This window comes from Aulostomus chinensis, chromosome 11 (genome assembly GCF_037954235.1).
Source record: "Aulostomus chinensis isolate RoL2024-O1b breed Wild chromosome 11, RoL_Achi_v1.0, whole genome shotgun sequence".
Lineage (NCBI taxonomy): Eukaryota > Metazoa > Chordata > Actinopteri > Syngnathiformes > Aulostomidae > Aulostomus > Aulostomus chinensis.
Genome location: NC_141330.1, coordinates 8,795,788 through 8,813,644, shown reverse-complemented (window position 1 = coordinate 8,813,644; position 17,857 = coordinate 8,795,788). Strand labels below are relative to the sequence as shown.

Here is a 17,857-nt window from a genome sequence, read left to right as displayed (position 1 = left end):
TTTAATGCATAAAATAAAATAATGCCATGTCCTATTGTAGAGGATTTCAACCCATGGACACATTTTTGGATCAAATTTTGAATGAAAGCATGCAGCAGCAGTGTTTCCACCACCATGACATGACCATGAATAAAAGGGTTAAACCCCCCCTCCTTATTCAACTGATCTACAAAGGAAAGTGAAGGAAATGAAGCTCGTTTCTAATAAGTCATTGCAAACTGCAGACTTAATGAGTGTAATCATGCTAAGAGGTCCCAGCTCCTTGAGGCCCTCCAGCCCCTCCTATTCTACGGTCAGCAGCCCACATTGGTTCCAACATGGTGGTCAGAGGTCAGGGGGACCACCATGCACAGCTGGCAAAGATTAACAAACTAACATGTGCAGATCCACATACACAAATGCACCATTGTACAAAGACTCTAACCCAAGCGTGCTTGCCTGCACATGTGTGGGCCGTTTTCCAAAATGTATTTAGCGGTGATGGACCACCACAACTGGAAAATTGCCATCACAGGTTTCATGGGATTACTGGCCATGGTGTTGGACGTAATTTTTTCAGTAGCGCTTCTCTTTCTGTCTGCCTCCTTCTGTCAGAAAGAATTTGCAGAAAAGCTGATGAAGCTGATTTCTGCCAAATGTGGGCTTAGTATGAGCCAAGGAAGAAGCCATTCAATTTTTGGTAGATTAGTCATAGCACCACCTTTTGGCAACAGAAAACATCATGCTCTCTTTACACTGTGTTGTTATCCTCCCGGAAGGTTGACCAGATCAACATCAGATTTGGAAAGATATGGTTTGAGGACTTGGTTACACTGAACAATGTTAAGACGATGATGATGGCGTCGTAATTGGTTCCTCTTTTGTTCTTCCAAGGAAACTCCTGAAATACAAAAGCCCATTTAAACTGCAACACAACCTAAAACTTGCTTTGTGTGCATTTTCAAGTTTCCCCTGTGACCACATCCACTAAACAGGCTGCAGGAAATACTGTTGCAAATGCACACAGTGTTACTTACCTTGCTGGCTGGGCCTGTTTGTAGGTCAAAAGGCCTCTCGCCATCACAGCTCATTGTGTGGAAACACCCAGGGTCAGAAAGAAAGTGCACTGTACCACTGTAGGACTTTGTGTTTCTATTGTCTCTATCTGCAGCATGGATGTGGTCACCATATATTAGTGATGTGTGTACGTTATTGTCCTGGACTGAATGAGGCCTTTATTTTCCATGAGGGTGGACTGCACACGAGCTGTACATACAAACACACATACACACCAGACTGTGCTCGAGTGCATATTATCACCCTCAGAGCATGTGATCAGCCTAATCGGACCCTGACTAGATCCTGCTCTACACACACACACACACACACACACACACACACACACACACACACACACACACACACACACACACACACACACACACACACAGAGCATGTGACACCATACCTAATCATACCCCCAGCCCGCATCCTGACACAAACAAATTATATTTCCTTTTCAGACAGTAAACACTCATCAAATCTGGCTCACACACAAAGTACTGTCATGTGTTCGACTTGTACATGCATAGACACACAAACACACACACACACACACACACACACACACACACACACACACACACCTGAGTGTGAGCAGCTGGTGTGTGTGTAGTAGTGGATCTGGCTGGGATATGTGTGTAACAGCCAATGCTGACGAAAGAGGCAGAAAATAAACATGGGGCTCACAGGGAGTATTGTAATCCCAACTTCCTGTCACAGTCAGCGCCTATTTACAGCCCAACAATGGGCAAGGCACAGCCTGCGCACGCACACACACCAGTGTGTTAGTTCAATTCATTTTTAGTGTTGACATTTGTGTTTGTATGTGGAGTGATACTGAAATAGATTGGTGAGCTCATACAGAGATCATATTATGGGCTGAGAGAAACTTGGCTGTGGCTACAACACTTCTATCTGAAATAAAAGAGAACAAATTATGCTCAGCCACCTTTTCCCATTTTAAAAGACTTTGTTTCTCTGTGTGCTTTGATCCCAACATTTTGGACTGCAGCAGGTCTATGTAATCACAGCCTTAATCCACGGCCTAGAATCACACACATGACATGATAGAAAGCTTCCCCTCTGTTCCCCCGAAGGCTTTGCCTAAATCCATACTTGCATTGATTGTTCAGTCTACTCTTTTGGTTAAACAGGGAGCAGGATAAAGCTGCATTTCCCGGATGATGTGCTCTCAGGGTGTGTGGGGGCACACGTGGATTCATTATGTCTGAATGAGATGGTAGTATACTGTAGAGTCAGGATATGGGAGGTGTGTGGACTTGAGAGTAAGGAGAGTGTGGTGGGCAGCTAAACACAGGCACTCAAAGAATCTCTTTCTTCTCTTTTGAAGTGAGTTCAAATGCTCTTCAAAGAGTGTCTGCCTGTATGACGGCGCGTGGGGGGGGGGGGCATCCAGAAAGACCATGTGCTCTAAACACAGCCTTGACTCGTGGATATAGGATTACGCAAAGTTGTTGTCTGTTTCCAACTATGCATTTCAGCATTATGTGCATTAGCCGTATGCACACAAAATGTGAGTTGGCTACACTCCCTGCTAACCAACTGTCATGATCCAGGGTCCAACAGATGTCAGCACACTGATCATATTTACCTTTGGGATTATGCCAATTACACTCTCAACTGACAGGTTATCTGTACACTTAGCTAAAAATAATGTAGTACAATACACCACCTTGCAATAAATCCTTCCTTCATGAAGTTTTAACAGAAACTGTTTTGGAAAAGTGTTGATTCAGCCAGCCCTAATTATGAGAGATGTTGGTGTTTACACGATTTTTCCATCTCATCAAAGAGATGCTGTATCACTGTGTAGACCCTGAGAACAGAGCACTAAGCACAGCCATCCCTATTACTTTAGAAGGACACAGCAAGGCCAGAAGAGGGGACTGAATGGAGACGGGTAGAAGGAGCTGATAAAAAATTAACTTGGAGATGGTGAAGGGATCAATATCTGCGGAGTCTGTCATAATTTTAAAATTTGTGATTTTTTTTTAGGTCAAACCATGAGCTAGCAGTTTCAACACGAGTTCCCTCGACCAAAAACCAATGGGTTTTTACGATGGAGTTGTGAGAAATCAAAAATAACACCGCTTTTTAGGTTTCTCAAGCGTAAATGTAGTTATTAGCAGCTCAAAGCTGTCAGGAGATATGTTGTAGATGAATGACTTAAATGACACCACAACTTGCTTTGCGCGTCCTCTTTTTTTTTCTCGGCACGTTGACCTTTGTAGTCTCATTAGCCACTTGCGAGCGACCTCCCTTTTTTCACTAATCTTACTTCAGACAGTTAAAATTCCCACTAATTTTGTTATGAGGGAAACAGATGTTCAACAATGCTAACCTACTTCCAGGTTTTAAGGACTGATTCCTGCACCTCGCAGTAAGTGGTTGCAATTATGCCCTTTCAAATATGGAAGAATTTTTTACATATATTGAATTTTGTTCCTTTCCTGCCTTCAGAAGGCCTTGTATTTATAGTGGACCCTCGTCAGGGCTCTAACACAGCCTGTCGACTTTTCTGTCATCAGCTAATTCGATCACAGTCCTGTTGTGGTTTTAATTCTGCTTGACTTCCTGCCTGTTTCTGACCATTCGCCTCACTCCACACTGCTTCTCTCCCCTTCTTCCTGGCCCCTGCAAGTGTCTCCCCCTGAGCAGAAATTACATGCTGCTTTGTGCCTGGCGTAAACAATGTTTTCAACAGTGCAAGCCTCTCCTTTCTCTCTCTCTCTCTCTCTCTCTCTCTCTCTCTCTCTCTCTCTCTCTCTCTCTCTCTCTTTCCAACCGCCTCAGGGGACGAGTGGAGAGCAAAGGGAGAGGAGAGTTGGGATAAAGATGGGGAGCTGTATTGATGAGAGGGAAAAAGAGGGAAAGGTATTAGTGGAATAAAAGGAGGAGATGAGGGGGAGGGTTGAGGAGAACAAGTGAAAAAGAGCAGCAATCTGTTCCCAGAGCAAAAAACGGCCCAACAACTCAGTATAATAAGCGTAATGAGAGGGGGTGAAGGGTGACATCTCCCCTCCACCAGACAGACACACACACACACACACACACACAGCCTGGATCACAACCATTGACTGTAATGATAGTCAGTGGGCACTGATTCACTCAACATTGTCAGAATAGAGAATCTGAGATTAGCACCCAGCTTCAGTGGTTCAAGTTTATGTTCAATGTTATATCTTATTATCTCAATGAAATACCGAATCAAACGTGTGACTGGCTGTCTTGGTGGGTAAAAACAAGCCTGGCTGTGAGTTTGTTTTTTTTTCATCCAGCAGCAGGCAGCCACCTTGGCAGGTGAGTCAAAACGTTAATTTCGGACACTGCCTACATACCCTGCAGCCCCTGTCTTTGCCAGCACACTCCACTCAACTTGTGCCAGCAGACACATGTTGGAGGAAGGGAAAACAGAGCCTCGTGTTATAAAAGCAGGTAGGCATGCAGACATGATGAGCACAGAGCAGGGAGGTTAAACCTTGTGTTTAACAGCCTGGGGTTGGTTTGAATGGGTAGTCGGCAGTTTTGGTGAAATGCGATCTTCTTTTGTACCTGACTAATATATGTTTTTTGGTCCCTTTTTCTCTCTTTATCGCTCTTTCCTTTGCTACGTCTCCCTGAGTGTGCGATGGTTGGCAGCCAGGGATCTAGAGGTTACATAAAGTGGATGTGGATCTGGGGAAGAAAGCAAAGAGATGTTACATAAAGAGCTGTAGCTGGACAAAGGTTAATAAAAATGGAGCCTTGTACTGTAGGCAGGAACCATGGGAGAAGGAAGGCCTGGAAAAAAAAAACAGAATGGCCGTTACATAAACAGATAAAGATGGGGTGAATTATTAGTGGCTTTGCTTTGGTGTTACATAAAGAGATGGGTCCATCCAGCAAAATGAGACAGAATGTGTGTGACACGAAATCGAGCCTCCAAAGACCTAAAAAGACACCTCATAACTTAACACTAAAAACCAGAAGTCACACCACCTGTCAAGCATGCATGCTCACACACCCTCTGCCCTCAGGCCTGAAATAGCTCAACATGACATACATTGACCTCTGATCCCTTAATTGTTTGTTTGTCCCTTTGCCCAGGGTCTGTCCACTGCTTCTAATCTATCTGTTTTCTCTCCTTCTCATCTCCTTTCTTCTCCCCCACCTCACCCTTTCTGGGTCTGCTGAGTGTCATTTAACACTCTGTAATACTGGTCATTAGGAAGGTGACATGAAAGATTTGTGCTAATTAAAGTGTGTGTTTGAGTGCCAGGGTGTCATTGCCTTGATGACTCCATAAGAAACATGTTATATATATGTTATAGTATACATTTTAACTAGATAGCATCAGTGTTACTACATGTAGGTTCTGTCTTATCTTTTGTTTGTTCCTCCTTAGATACTACTACAACAAGAGGATCCTCCATAAGACCAAAGGCAAGAGGTTCACGTATAAGTTCAACTTCAACAAGCTGGTTTTGGTCAACTACCCATTCATTGACATGGGTTCCACTGGTAAGCTGGATTGTCCAGAGCAGAGCAGTGTGTGTGTGTGTGTGTGTGTGTGGGTGGGTGGGTGGGTGGGTGGGTGGGTGGGTGGGTGTGTGTGTGTATGTTTCCTAATCCCACAATAGGGTAGCATGATTACATGGGTTTATACAGGAAAACAATATATATTGTTTCTCAGTATTCTTCCCTCTTCCCTCTCTCTCCCTCCCTTGACTCGATGTCTCTAGGAAGCGGTGTTCCTCAGAGCGCCCCACCTGTCCCCACTGGTGCAGGCACCCATTTTCGCTTTCCTCCTTCCACACCTTCCGAAGTCCTTTCTCCAAACGAGGACCTGCGTAGTCCGGGCATGTACAGCTCTGTGGCCCGGAGAGTGGCCCGTGGCTCAGTCAGCGACTGCAGCGACGGCACTTCAGTCAATTCTGAGATTGAGGATGGCAACACAGGAGGAGGAGAGGAGAGGGGAGAGAGGGGTGTGAGTGGAGGTGGACCTGGTGGTGGAGGAGGAGGTGGCTACCGGAGCATAATCCATCCCCGTCTTTCTCACGAATCTCTGTTCCGCATCTATGGAGGACCAGGCAACCACACTGGCCACCCAGGCTCCCGTGGCCCCGCTGGGCACCGTATTCACCCAGAGCCCCTCTCCCCCTTCCCTGTGTCTCCTCTACCTGGGCCAGGAGGTGCTGGCCTTCTAGCCCCTCCTCTGTCCCCAGCACTCAGCATGACCCCCACATCTCATCTCCCCTACACACCCTCACCCACCCTGTCACCTATGCTGGGCTCCCACTTCTCCTTCAACCCAGAGGACATGAAGCGATACCTGCAGGCTCATACTCAGTCGGTGTACAACTATGGCCTCAGCCCCAGAGCCTTCCTCCAGTACCCCAACATCGTCATCCCTCAGCCCCACCGGCCTGCAGCAGACAAGGCTGGTCTGACCGGAGAAAGAGGAACCGCTGAGAGAGCCGAAAGAGCAGCAGTAGGAGAAAGGGGAGGAGAGCGCCACCACCACCCTCCTCTCTCTCATGCCACCCACCATCACCCACATCCACCTCACTCTGCCCACCCTCACCCCCATTCCCATCCAATGCACCACCCACTTCACCTGGGTGAGGAGCCCCCACACATGTCCCCCTTTAAATTTAAGCTGCAGCCGCCGCCGCTGGGCAAGAAGCAGAGGGATGGTCAGGGTAAACCCAGGCAGAGCTCCCTTTCCTCAGGCTCAGGATCCGGGTCCATGTCATCTACGTCTGGTCTTGGCTCCTCGCTGTCATTTGGCAGTGACCTGAGTTCAGCCAGCGGCTCAGGCCTCATCTCTGCCTCCTCCTCAACACAGTCCCTCAACAGTGCAGGACTTCCCAAGATAAAGGTGAGATACCCTGACCCAGGTATCCCCACCTACTCTGTTAAAGGTTACACCACAAATTTGGTTTTGGTGAAGCTCCATTTTGAGTAATTGTTTCATTAAAATTATGTTTTCCAATCTGATTTCCTGTCTTCATGTTTTTGTCCGTCCAGGTGGAGCCAATCTCTGATATTGAGTCAGAGGAAGAGGTGGAGGTAACTGACATAAGTGATGAGGACCCAGATGAGAGGGATGAAGAGTTTGAGCTCTTCGCCTCTCGCCACTCCAGAGCCCATGACCACCACCACCACCTCTCCAATGGCTTAGCCGCACCCCCACACCATCCAGATGAGGACCTGGATGAGGATGTTTTCAAAGCCCCTGCTCCACCTCCACCTGGCCTGATGCCCTTCTTCACCTCACAGCACGCTTACTCTAATGTCCATCGTACGCTGCCCACCCTCAAAACCGAGCCCACTGACCCAGGGGACAGGAACACCCCCCCACCACAAATGGGCTCAACAGGGGTTCCCCAGACCAAGTGCATCCCTCTTAAACTGCGCTTTAAGAGGCGCTGGAGTGAAGACCAGCGCATGGAGGCCTCACAAGAGGAGTCAGATGATAAGAAAGTTCGGCCGCAGGAGGCGAGGGAAAGAGAGAGACAAAGTAATGGACGAATGGAGATGGAAGAGGATGGGACGGGCAGCGGAGAAGGGGACAGCCCTCCCCCGTTGGCGTATGAGGGCTCTTTAGCTACACCGTTGGCCTCACATCGCAGGGTGAGCGCTGAGCTGCATCGTGCCACTGCACAACTGTCTCTGGAGAACAAAGACTGCTGATGAGAGACACGGTCCAAACACTACTGTTCCAGTAGCCCTGGAGGTGGCACAAGAGTATGTAAATGGTTCCTCTGTAATCCCTCTCACACTGACAAATGCGATTCCTGAAGCCTCAGTTGAGCACATACATGCATAGAAGCAACACCTGGAAGACAGCCTGCTCTGTGATATCCCCCACCAATCCACTATCTGGATCAGGGCTCCTCTGGGGCTCATCATTTGGGAGGAGGGAGTCTCTCAGATTCAGCCATCCCAGGCACAATGACTGTAACAGGGCTGCATTCAGAGGGAGGCTCCCTCATGGAACACGTTCACCTCCTAACTGGCTAGTGAAGCTCTGGGTGTCCTGCCTCAGTAGCACAGCTCCTGCCTCTTTCCCCCATCAGTCGGATCAGCAGTCAGTCACTTTCCTCAGGGGACCCATACTCCCTTACAACCCAGCAAACCTGGTGTGCACAATCTCCTATAAGACCACACACACACACACACACACACACACACACACACACACACACACACATATATACATACATATACATGTGTGTGTGTGTATGTATTTATATATATGAGGGACTTCGATAAGTGCCTGTATCTAAACCCACAGCCCCAAAGAAGACAAAAGTGTGATAGAGGAGTAATCATTCTTTTGATCATGAAGCCGTTGTCAAGTTAGTCATGGGGATGAAAAGGACAGTGGGTCTCCGAGACTGGAGAGTGGGGCTGTTGGGTCCTGACTGAGTGACTTAACCTCTCTTAAACCTGGCCCACTCCACTCAGGGATGCCTATTGCTGTATGATTATTGGATTCACACACAAACACACACTCACACACACATTGAAAAAGAAGAGCCAGCTGTGAATGGGACTCAGAGTGTAAACATTGGTCACGGACACTAAACAGTGTTTATCACAGCATAAGATCATATACACATTGACTTTGACTCTGGCACACAGTTCTCTCAGAGCTTTTGTATAACCTTCTGTCTCTCTCTCCTATCCTGTCCCTCTTTCTCTTGTGGACCACTTGTAGAGTCCACTCACTGACATAATTTTAACCCCATGATGTTTGAAAAGAAGTGAGGTGAAAGATGCTCATTGTGGAGGAAGGGGGACCACAAGGGGAAGGCAACAGGGAGAGGAAGTGTTTGACAGTAACTGCTGACTAGCCTCACAACACCTTAACACGGTGTACATAGTTCCCCGGTGGCAGCACAGAATCCTAGTTCACCAGCTTAAGCTGCTTTAACAATCATATAGTGTTAAACAAAACCAGCAAATGTCACAAAAAGACACACTCACACAGGCACACACACTCACACAGGCACACACACACACACATGCACACACACACTCACTCACACACACACACACACACACACAACACTGCCTTTAGCTCTTTGTCATGCACCATCTCTCTCTCTCCACATGGACCTCCGGTTCTCTCCTGTTAGTGGCGTCATCCCCGGGTCCAGAGACTGCCGTGTCTGTGTTCCAGTCTGAGAGAGCAGAGATCACTTGAGACCTCACACATGCACACGCATGCACACACCACAGACACACACACACACACACACACACACACACACACACACACACACACACACTGCCTCTCTATGCCTTGTTTTTATAGCATGTACAAAACTGAGCTCTAATAACACACATACAGACTATATCTTTATATATTCTATATGAAATGATTAAAACAAGCGAGATTTTAAAGAACCATAGCATTTTAAAGATTGATTCAGGAGTTGTTGTTTTTTTTACAGACTAATTTGAGTGTTGGATACGAGATAGAGGGTGGGTCTGGGTTTGTACATTTGTTTCCTCAGACCCAGAGGAAAGGAAAACAACAGGACTGGACCAGACTGCTAATGAGTCAGATGTGTGCTTCACTGTGCTGACCACTTCATTTGCAGTAGCTTGCCCTTTTAGCACACAGCACTCTGCTCTTTCCTGTCTGTAGAGTCTGGCTCAGCTTGGCAGGGGTTCTCCAACCTGTGCTGTCCTGGCCCCAGGTCATCTCTCCGTGTGTGTGTGTGTGTGTGGGGGGGGGGGGGGGGACTGAACTCAGAGTTAGCTCATGGATTATTAGTCAAGTAGTAATCCTGTCTTTTCTCCTAGGCCAGTTAGCATAATGCTTCAGAGTTCATAGCAGGTCTGGGTTGAGGCAAAGGAGAGAGAAGAGGTTAAAGGGGTTAATCATTACTGTAACATAGCCTGGAAAACTCTGACATGTGAGAACCTGTTCTGAAACACCCTCTCCTCAATCTATGCACTCTCTCTCTCTCTCTCAGACACACACACACACACACACACATGAAACAATGTTTTCACATCCTGGAGCTTTCTGTCTCTGCGGTCAGTCATCTGATTGGTCGACCCAGCCGTGGTCCGACCAGTGGCCTGTCCCTGCTTGGCCAGCGACAGACAAGACAGATCTATACCAAATCGTGAGATGGACAGCCTCCAGGCGGTCTGTGTAGCTGAGCTGATCGAATTTCCTCATCGGACCCCATGTTGTCTGGACTGGAACATGTCACATCATGCATATACACACACACACACACATACACCCCCCCTAAGTCCTATGTCTGTATTTGAACTGACAGCTGCCTTATTATGACTTTTCATATCTCAGCAACACATGAGGCATCAGTCTATATGCTCCACACTCTATCTTTTCTGTTTCATTTTTTCTCCACTTTGGTTTTTTTTCCCCCGAGCGTCGTCTGGCGCCCCGCTGTGATCAGACTGATGATGTCGCAGTGTTTCAGGCCTCCTCACTCAACAACGGTAGACAAACAGCACAAAGATTACACGTCTCAAAAAAGTTTCTTAGTTTATTTTTCTGATTTCACTATTGCTATTGATTGTTGTTGTTGTTATTGTTCTCAACGGGTTTTACCCCTTCATCTGGCATTATTATTATTATATTATTATAATTATTATTATTATTCCATGGCTCTGTTAGCTTTTTATGTTGTGTACATCTCTTTGGAAAATGTGGACCCCCCCACCACCCAAAACTCCATTCCCTCTATCATGCCGTTTCCCTGTCTTTAGTTTTTACAGATGTAATATAACTAAAATGTGTAATATTAATTTTCAGACAGGTGACGTGAGCAGGAATTGTAGGGGCAGAGGATCTTAACTTCGGGTCAAGTGAGGGAGTGATTTTATCTTTTTATGTCATGTAATTTTTATTTTATAATGTCTTTTTTTCTCTCTCTAGCTCTTGTATATTTTTTCCTTTTTTGAGGGGGGGGGGGCGGGAGATTGTATCATTTTAAAAGAAGAAAAAAAGATGTGTATTGTTTTACTGTGTAAAGGTCTATCTTCTCCCTCTTTCAGTCTCTTTCGGCCTCGTCTCCCCCGAGCAGTTACGTAACACTCAGATGGAGAGATGAGACTTAATACCATGATGTAACATTGAATTTCACCACCTTTTTTTGTGGGTTGTTTTTTTTTTTTTTTCCAAACTTGTAATTAAGCTGTAATCAGGGTTAATTAAAACCGGTCAAAAGCCAATATGAATATCATTGTGTTTGTTTATGTCTGCTGTTCTTTGTCACATCCATATGCAACATCAGCACACAGTCAGACCGTCATGTTTAATTACCTGGCAATTTGTAAACAAACAGATTAACCCTTTGACTTCTTCTCTAGTCACATAATCATATGAGGCCTTTTGATGTTTCGGTGTTTGCTTCAAGAAATCAAAATGATACCAGCAGGAATAATCTGCAGAAGTGTTTCCTCGAGGGAAATCTGCTGTATACACTGGTAAATTCATTATTCCCATATAACCGCTTGTTATAAGCAGACTTTTGGGATATCTTTATCATTTTATCCATCTTTAAAATGGTGTAAGAGTTCATTTAGTATCCAGGCTTTCATAATGCCTGAGCGGGTGAAATTAACACTCACACACACACACACTTGCCGTGATGCTTAGGTCGTTGAGGTTATACGATTATCAGTTAAATTGGAGCACTTTGTCTGTTGGGGTGCTGCCCACTCACCCACATAACACCCATGAGAGACTCACCTATTTACCTTTCAGCGTGACGTCAGCGGCTCCTCGGTGCTCTTACAAGTGCAGTGAGAGGAAGAGGAGGAGGAAGAGCTGCTGGATGGTTTTAGTAGGTGTGTAGAGTTTTACCAGACTTGGACAACTTAAATGTCATCATCCAAAACAAGAAGCAATCATCTTAGCAGCGTTAAGGTTTATTATACAAAAAAGTAATATTCATTTTAAAGTTTACAGATTCTTTGACTCATGGTTTTGTGATTTATAAAACATAATAAAAATAAATATAATAAATTATACTTGCTAGCATTTAGGAATGGAAAGGTTTCGTTATCAAATATTGAAAAGAAGAGATTTATATCTTGAGGTTCATATCCTCGCAATCAAATTTGAGAAAAATATCACTTATAAATCTTTACGTGAACAATGTGCCTCATTCATGAAATGTTCTTATGCACGATTTTTTTCTTACACGTTACAAGACCGACAACTACTGTGTGACATGTTTGCAAGCCTTTGTGGTTACAACAGGAAACACAAGAGATGTCAGGAGCGAGGGGCTGCGTAATAATTATCAGGCTTTGCTTTCTGCCTGAAAGACGAAATTCAGGTCTTAAAAAGTCTGGTGTTGATGTAAAAATTGGTTCTCAAGAACACTTTATGAATGAGGCTCAAAAATTCCACGAAACAAATAAATAAGAGTGTAACTGGCCTGAATACTTCCCCCTGAATCAACACCAAGTTTAGAGTCACGTGCCAACAGACCCATCACAGCCCCTCTCCTGAGCCACATTTGTAACTGAGAAGTTCACACAACCCAGTTTGTTCTTTTTTCACTGTAATACTCCCTCCTGTCCTCAGCTGCTGTGAGGTGATTCCTCCCTAAGGTGGCTGCAGTGTAAGAAGAGATGGGAGATCCCATTCAAAAATGCTATCTATAGATTCACTGAAGCAAAAGGCCTCCAACAGTCCAAACAGTCAAATAAGTAAGGGGCAGCGTGTCCCTCCTAAGCAGCGCAGGACTAAAATAAGAACATACACACTTCACAAATACTGATAAATACTTGAGACAGTTTTTTTGTGTGTGGGCATGAGGACTGTGAGTTATAAATCTGAGAGGTCGTGAGATGATGAATTGCACAAGACAGAGAACCAAAATTGCACTGTTGCTATTTAAATCTTTTTCTTCTGACTTTTCTCTGCTATTTGTTCGTTTCTTGTGATATACTGGAGGATTTCAAGCATCTAACGTTCGATCTCTTATAATGAAATAAGCTTATTCTGAGGAGACAATCACTGAAGTGCTGTCACAAGACTTGAGACCTGGGAAGGTCATCAGCCACAAGGGTTGAAGAGCCACTGTGCTCCGAACATGTTTCTGTGCAACTATCCCTAATAGAGCCTGGTTTGGTGAAGGTCCCTGCGTGTCTGTCTGTCTGTCTGTCTGTCTGTCTGTCTGCTACCATTTTACATTTGTCTGCGGTGGGAACAGGTTTAATTGGTGTTCACTGCCAGGTCAAATGACCCTGCAGCAGACACAAGTCATTTACTGTCAACCGTGTATGACAAGCACTCGAGTCTCCACTATTAGCAATGTACCATAAAGCCAATGAAATGTTTTTTTTTCTCCGGCAATAATTTCTCTGACTGTTTATCATCTTGGCCACAACTTAATCTCGACTGTATTCAACAAGCCATCAACATTGTTTGGTAAGCTGGATACACCAGCTTCTTTTTGCTTAGCTAGTCTGTGCGTCGATATGTGCGGCGTTAAGAGTGTGTAAGAATTAGTGGATGGGGCCCGAGATGATGTGTTTTCATGGGGCCTGAAATCTCTCGGTGCACCCATGCATACAGGTGCTGTGCTCACAGTCAAAGAGAGAGAACAACCACAGGAACCACTGCACTCTCTCACTGGTGCCACATACCGTCTCCTCCTCCTCCACTCACGCCATCTGCTCCACCTGCTTTCACAGAAACATTTGCAGAGCTTCACATATCGGCACAACTTCTGCACACAATTTAGAGAATTAAGCTTTCATGAAGGCACGTGCGCACACACACACACACACACACACACACAATTGTTGCATCCCATGTGAGAGTTTCGGCACGGTGATATACATGCTAGTAAGTTCACCACATCCTCCGCCATACAGAGAAAAGCTGCACCACACAGGAGGCACAGTGATGGCACTTTGTCTCTCCAAGTGCAGACAGATGAGCAACCACACTGATGTGGTTTGTTTGAAATTCTGGAGCTTGTATTTCCTTTATCACCTTCCCTACTGTCAATCACTCTCTTCTCAACCTATTTCAGCCCAGAAAGTACTGTAAATGTGAATTTTTGTTCAGGGAACTGAAACGTCTCTGATGTGTAAAAGTGAAATACAACTTAAAGCAAGAGGCTCACCTTTGCATTTTTCACCTAAACAAAAATAGTGCTGTGATTTCCGTTTTAGTTGTTTCACTTTGAATGTCTCCCCCTGTTGTCGAAATACTGCATTGCACACTGAACAGCCTGTCATGTATTTATTTTTTTAAATAACTAATAAAATGAGCTCATTTGATAGAATTCCTTTGATAGTTGTATCGACACTTTTGTCATTTAATGAAGGCAGAGGATTTTGCATCTGAAACACTGATTCTGCCTCTCCTACTCTCGCAAGGATGAGCTCAAGGCGTCCATAAGAGTGCCTTGTTTTCATGGGTTTTTTTTTTCGTACATTGCAGCAAACATCCAGCAGACGAACATCTGGCAGCACATAACAGCATACATGTGTACACCTTTGATTAAAAAAAGTCTTCCAAAATGAAATTATACAGGAACCTCAAGTTAAATATTGAATGCAAAAGTTGAATCTCTTAAGTGAAGGAATGTGTGGACTTTTCCTTCATCAGGTGTAATAAACCAGCAGGAATCTGTGCGTACAAGGACGCCCGTCCATGAGAGAGTCCCGTCCACGGCTCCTGGACATGACGTGGACCGCCAGGAGCAGCTGAGTGGTGTAAAGTTACTGTGAACAAGTATGCAGCGAGCACAAGGGTCCACTGTTCTCACTACTGCAACTTGTGCCGCCTTTCTGCACCATCTCTGCTAGACTTTAATTAAACTGTGACATGATCTCTACACCAGCCATTTATCTGGGTCACACAGCCAAACGCAGCAGCGACTGAAACAATGCGTCTGTTTATACATTTACACATTTCATTAGAGGAAACTTTGCACTACTCAAACTTGTTTTATCTCTGGGTTTATTACAGCGTGCTGCAGCAGGATCATCCCCATGAATCTTTAACGTTGCAGAGTCTGAGGGGCTACAGGAGGAGACTTGTCCTGATACTTGAGGCCCTCCAGTCCTTCAACATCACCATCCGTCCCAAAAGCCCGGGTTAAAGAGTGCATGTTCGTCACTTGACATGAAGATGAAGACAGTGGCCTGAAATTGTCACTCTGCTAGAAATATTGTAAAACTGAGAGGAAGACAGTTGTGAAGCTGTGTTTAACTCATGATGTCTGAACATTTGTCCAAATAAAAAGTCCTACCACACAGTCATTTATGCTAATGTGCCACATGCTGACCAAGTAGAAGGAGTTGTGTACTGTTTTCTATCATTTGTTCAGGGTTTAAGGGGGCATAGTCAGGCTATTGGGGCAGGGTGAGAGGTGAGGGTGCTGGTCAGGGGTTATACACATTCCTGGTGTGACTCACCCCTCCCTAGTTGTAGCTTATCCACCACATACATACTTACATATGGGAAAAAAAAGTTATGATTATGAAAAGTCAAAATGAAGAGAAAAAATGTCAAGATTATGATAACACGTCAAAATTATGAGATCAAAAAGAACAAATAATGAGATGAAGAGCAAAGTGATGAGATACAAAGTCATAATTATGGGATTAAAAAGTCATATTTCTGAGTTCAAAGTCATCCCTTTGAGATGAAAAGTTATTATTTTGCAACAAAAGGTCCAAATTGTGAGATACAGAGTCGAAATTATGAAATAAAGTCAGAGTTATGAGACACAAAACCAAAATTACAAAATAAAAGTCATTACAAGTTCTTCGTTGTCATGTTACCGCTCTTTCCACAAAGCCTCTCACCATGGAGCCAGTCTGGGTTGAGCCTGGGTCAAAGCCTTGGAGGAGCTTTTTAAAAAGCTTTTAAAAGCATACGCACACAAACGCACGCACGCACGCGCGCACACACACACACACACACACACACACACACACACACGCTGCACATCAGATTCAGGATACAACCTGAGATCCTCCTCCTGGTCGGCGAGACCTTGAATAGTCTTGCCCCAAATGACATGAATGAACTGGTAAGACCTGGACTCGACCCCTCAGGTGGCAGCGCGCTGGTTGCACCTCCCACAAGACTCACATCACAAGGGGGCTGTGTGTTAGCTGTCCTGGGCCCTGGGCAGTGGAACACTCTGACAGCTGAAGACTTCTCTGTTCTATGGTTTGATCTGTGATACCATCAACTCATCGATGTTTTTACGGAACTCCTCTTCGGCTATACGGTATATTTCTTTATATATTCATATATATTCCACTGAACTTACTTCCCTGGTTGTTTCAGTCCCAGCTCAATTGACACCGTCTTCCAGGTGGTTCCCTCTGTCAAACGTTCCTCTGGCTCAACTCTGCTCTGCTGTCTTTACCTGAGGCCTGTTTGACAGCGGAGCCCAGCGGGAGACGAGGGTCTCTGGTGTTTGACTGACAGACCAGTGATGAGTGCACAGAGAGAGGGTGAAAGGTGATGGTCAAAGGTCAGGCTCCCATGGAGTGCGGAAGAGAAGAGCCGGGGAAACTGAGAGGGGGGACTTGCTAACGAGATGGGGCGGTCAGTGGGGTCGCCTGCACAGAAAAGAGATGAAAATCACATTCGAAATGATACAAAAAGATCCTCCTGGAGGGGTGATGGGGCGACCGTAACAGCAGCTAGTTATCAGAAACAATCAAGACTGAACAACACAGATGACAAAGAGAAGTTACAAATATCTGTAAATACTTTAAAGTCAGTACAAATGTAAGAACTCTAAACTCTGCAATGCACCAGTTTGGGCCAAATTCAATGACATTGAGCATCCAACATTCATATACCATGTAAAATAATCAGCAAAAGGCTCCTCAACAAAAATTAAAACAACAAAATCCTCTCCAGCCAATGTTGGAACATGGCTATTAGCATTGATGCTAATATTCCAAGCATGAGCTAATTGGACTGCCAGGCCCCTACCTTGGTGATACGTGTTCAGTGGCGGTGGTTTTATCATGAACCCAAGATCACCAAATGTGATTTAGTTGTAATTTGCAATGTTGAGCAGCAGTACCCGATTTCCACTCTCCAACTCCACATGTTTGCCTCTGCATCAGAGTATTTTCAGTTAACTACAAGCTGCAAGAGATGCATCCCAGATGTTGGCCACTTTTCCCTGCTGAGATTATTTCTTTGGTGGCCAAGGTTTCTGACGACCCCCCCCCCCCACACACACACACACACACACACACACACAGATGCTCAATACTTCAAGAGTCAAGTACTTATTTATTGAGTACTTCTTACACATAGTCATCTGACTTATAGATAGTTCTACTATACATTCAAAACATTAGAAGAAATCCAAGTTCTGACTTGTTTTGGGAATCTTTTATGTCCTGTTGTAGTTCTCAACAATAACCACTAGATGTCAGCCTGCATCAACATTTAACCAGCATCCAGCCTCACCGGTCCCTCTGTCTGTGTGAGTCTCCACAAGCTAGCACACGTCGCAGGTAAATACACGACTCTTCTCAGCCAATCAAAGCGTTCGTGTTTTTTTTTTACCGGTACACAACTCATACCCATCAGAGCTCACCAACTCACACCGACAGGGGTCGCTGCTCCCCGACATCCTGTGTATCCCGGAGAGGGTCCGCTCCTCTACTACAGAGAACATGCTATTATGTAATCTTTACTATTATGGCACGACATTTTCCTGAGGTTGTGTGTGCGTGTGTGTGTGATTTTTTTTCATGTTTCTGTGAAAAGGTTAACCGTCCAAAAACAAAACAAAACAAACAAACAAAC

At 45.0% G+C, this 17,857-nt stretch overlaps 1 protein-coding gene across 1 annotated transcript in view; it reads left to right on the top strand.

Moving 5' to 3' along the window:
* Window positions 1–9,771, top strand: part of erfl3 (Ets2 repressor factor like 3) — a 48,205-nt gene extending 38,434 nt beyond the window's left edge. Inside the window, exons 3-5 of the mRNA XM_086218151.1 lie at window positions 5,447–5,562; window positions 5,784–6,922; window positions 7,072–9,771. Coding sequence (XP_086074277.1) covers window positions 5,447–5,562; window positions 5,784–6,922; window positions 7,072–7,737 — 1,921 coding nt within the window. The 3' untranslated portion in view covers window positions 7,738–9,771. The remainder of the gene's footprint in view (window positions 1–5,446; window positions 5,563–5,783; window positions 6,923–7,071) is intronic.
* Window positions 9,772–17,857: the final 8,086 nt, after the last annotated feature.